The sequence below is a fragment of the Arachis hypogaea genome, chromosome 12 (assembly GCF_003086295.3).
Source record: "Arachis hypogaea cultivar Tifrunner chromosome 12, arahy.Tifrunner.gnm2.J5K5, whole genome shotgun sequence".
NCBI classification, from domain to species: domain Eukaryota; kingdom Viridiplantae; phylum Streptophyta; class Magnoliopsida; order Fabales; family Fabaceae; genus Arachis; species Arachis hypogaea.
In genome coordinates this window covers 105661238-105663868 of record NC_092047.1, presented here as the reverse complement: position 1 = coordinate 105663868, position 2631 = coordinate 105661238, and the positions used below count along the sequence as shown (strand labels likewise).

The 2631-nt window shown below is 38.2% G+C and overlaps 1 protein-coding gene across 1 annotated transcript; it reads left to right on the top strand.

The window, feature by feature from the left end:
- The first annotated feature begins 356 nt into the window (after positions 1-356).
- Positions 357-2154, top strand: LOC112728040 (rubisco accumulation factor 1.2, chloroplastic). The gene has a single exon (XM_025778015.3). The coding sequence runs from the start codon at positions 646-648 to the stop codon at positions 1987-1989; it is 1344 nt and encodes a 447-aa protein (XP_025633800.1). The 5' UTR covers positions 357-645; the 3' UTR covers positions 1990-2154.
- Positions 2155-2631: the final 477 nt, after the last annotated feature.

Here is a 2631-nt window from a genome sequence, read left to right as displayed (position 1 = left end):
AAAAGAACTCAACATTATTTTATTACCAAATTTTCAAATAATTCATTTATTATTTATATAATTACATATTCAAATTTCATAATATAAATATAAATGATAAGAGTTTATTACTAAATAAAAATTTAATAATATGAACTTTGTAGTTTTAAGAAAAAATATTTAACAAAAATGGTGAATTAATATGCAATAAAACATAATCAATTTATATTTAAATAAATAAAATGCTAAATTGTGAGGCATTACAATATAATATTAAAATTTAATAACACAAATTATTCTTTAAATTGGTTGCTAAATAGATAGAGACTTACTTGCTTATATATTTTATACCATGTTAACTTGTCTAATAGTGTCGGTAAGTATATATAAAAAGAGTACCAAGAAGTATTAGACTATTAGGTGTTTTTAAGGTATTTAATAGAGTACTAGAGAGTACTAAGTGTTTTTTAATACATTAAACAAATCTTCTTATAAATTATTCTAACATTTATCCTTTTTTTTTTTTTTATTCTTATCATAGGAGAAAAAATGCAAGAAAATTAATTAAAGATATTCAAGAGAGTAGATAGCAATAAAGAGCTGCTCATGAAAGTTAGAATATATTAGGATAAGTGAGCAGATAAGGTAGAAGGAAAGGAAAGAAGGATGATGGCACTGTCAGTGAGCAGCGTGGTGAAGAGTCTCTACTTCTCTGGCAATCACAGCCGCAACCACGGCCCCAATCGCAACCACTCCTTCAAACACAACAAACAACATTCATTTTCAGTTTCGGCCTCTCTAAACCCATCGCCGTATATTCCCAGATCCAAACCCCCACAGCAGCAACAACTCTACCAGCCCTTTCGACCACCGCCTTCACCGCTCCCCTCGCAGTTTGCCACCCTCGACACCGCCGGCCGCATAGAAGTTCTCGCCAACCGACTCGGCACATGGCATGAGTACGCTCCCCTTATCTCCTCCCTCATCCAAGATGGCTTCACCCCTCCCTCTATTGAAGAGCTCACCGGCATATCCGGCGTCGAGCAGAATCGCCTCGTCGTCGCTGCTCAAGTCCGGGAGTCACTCCAACAGTCAAATACTGACCCTGACGTCCTCTCCGCCTTCGATACCAGCGGCGCTGAGATTCTCTACGAGATTCGCCTCCTGAGTGCTTCCCAGCGCTCTGCCGCCGCCCGTTACATAGTGGATAATAAGTTCGATGGAAAGGGAGCTCAGAATTTGGCGCGCGCTATGAAAGATTTCCCTGGCAGGAGAGGGGAGAAGGGTTGGGAGAGCTTCGATTACACTCTCCCCGGAGATTGTCTCTCTTTCATGTATTACCGGCAAAGCAGGGAGCACAAGAACCCTTCTGATCAGAGAACTTCTGCGTTGGAACAGGCGCTGAAGGTTGCCGTCACAGAGAAGGCGAAGAACACGGTTCTGGAGGAGTTGAAGGGGGAAGGAGACACGGATGAAGAGAAGGGGAACGAGGTCGGAAGAGGTGTTCTTGTGCCGGTGGTGAGGTTGAAGTACGGTGAGGTGGCGGAGGCTACCTCGGTTATTGTGTTGCCGGTATGCAAGGCGGAAAAGGGAGAAAAGGAGGTTATGGAGGCACCGTTTGAGTGCAGGAGCGAGGGTGAGTTCAGGATCGTGAGGGCAGAGAAAGCGTGGGGGAGCTGGGTGGTTTTGCCCCGGTGGGAACCGGTGGCTACGATGGGGAGAGGAGGAGTTGTGGTTTCATTTGTGGATGCGAGGATTTTGCCATGGAAGGTGAATAGGTATTACAAGGAGGAGCCTATTTTGGTGGTGGCTGATAGAGAGAATACGGAGGTAGTTGCGGATGATGGGTTCTATTTGGCTAAGGTTGATGGTCATGATGGTTTAATGGTTCAGAGGGGTTCAGCATTGAAGGAGAATGGCGTCAAGGAAAGTTTGGGAATGGTTGTATTGGTTGTTAGACCTCCCAAGGATGACACTGATGATCAACTCAGTGATGAAGACTGGAACTAATCCATTCATCATCCGTCTTAAATTTCAGATTTTGTTGTTGTAATTTTAATCTATTTGTATACACCTTTTAGATGGATTTAGTTGTATTCTTTGTTTTCTGTTGTGCTTTTACCATATATATATATTTATAAGGCAAATAATAAAGCAGGATCAATATTAAAAAAATTATAATCAATACTAATTGATTTTAATATATTTTAATAATTATAATACTATAATATATTAAGAGAGATTTTTGTTTTTTTTTTGTTGTGCTATGTGTTAATGGAAATTCTTCTAATAATAAGAAGTTATTCACTATAGAAATTTAATAAAAAGCTATTTACTATAGAGATTTAAGAAGAGTACTTCACAGAGAATTCCGTCGCAATTGGTTGTTGGTGATGCACTACAGTTTACAGGGTTATCTTTAAATACTTGGTGAATATTATGTTTATGATTATTTTTATATACGTCATCATTAATGCCTAATTATATTCATGATTTTAGCATTTGAACAAATATTAATTTATTGTAATATTTGAATGATCGAGAATAGAGGTTTATTTTCGCGAAGCTCTTAATTTATTAAATACACGTGAGACAACATATATATGATCTATAAAGGTCTTTTGTATATGAGTGAATAATGTATAATTGTAT

What these genes read in the sequence shown, in the direction of transcription:
- LOC112728040 (XM_025778015.3), top strand. Translation starts at nt 646, where the DNA reads ATGATGGCACTGTCAGTGAGCAGCGTGGTGAAGAGTCTCTACTTCTCT.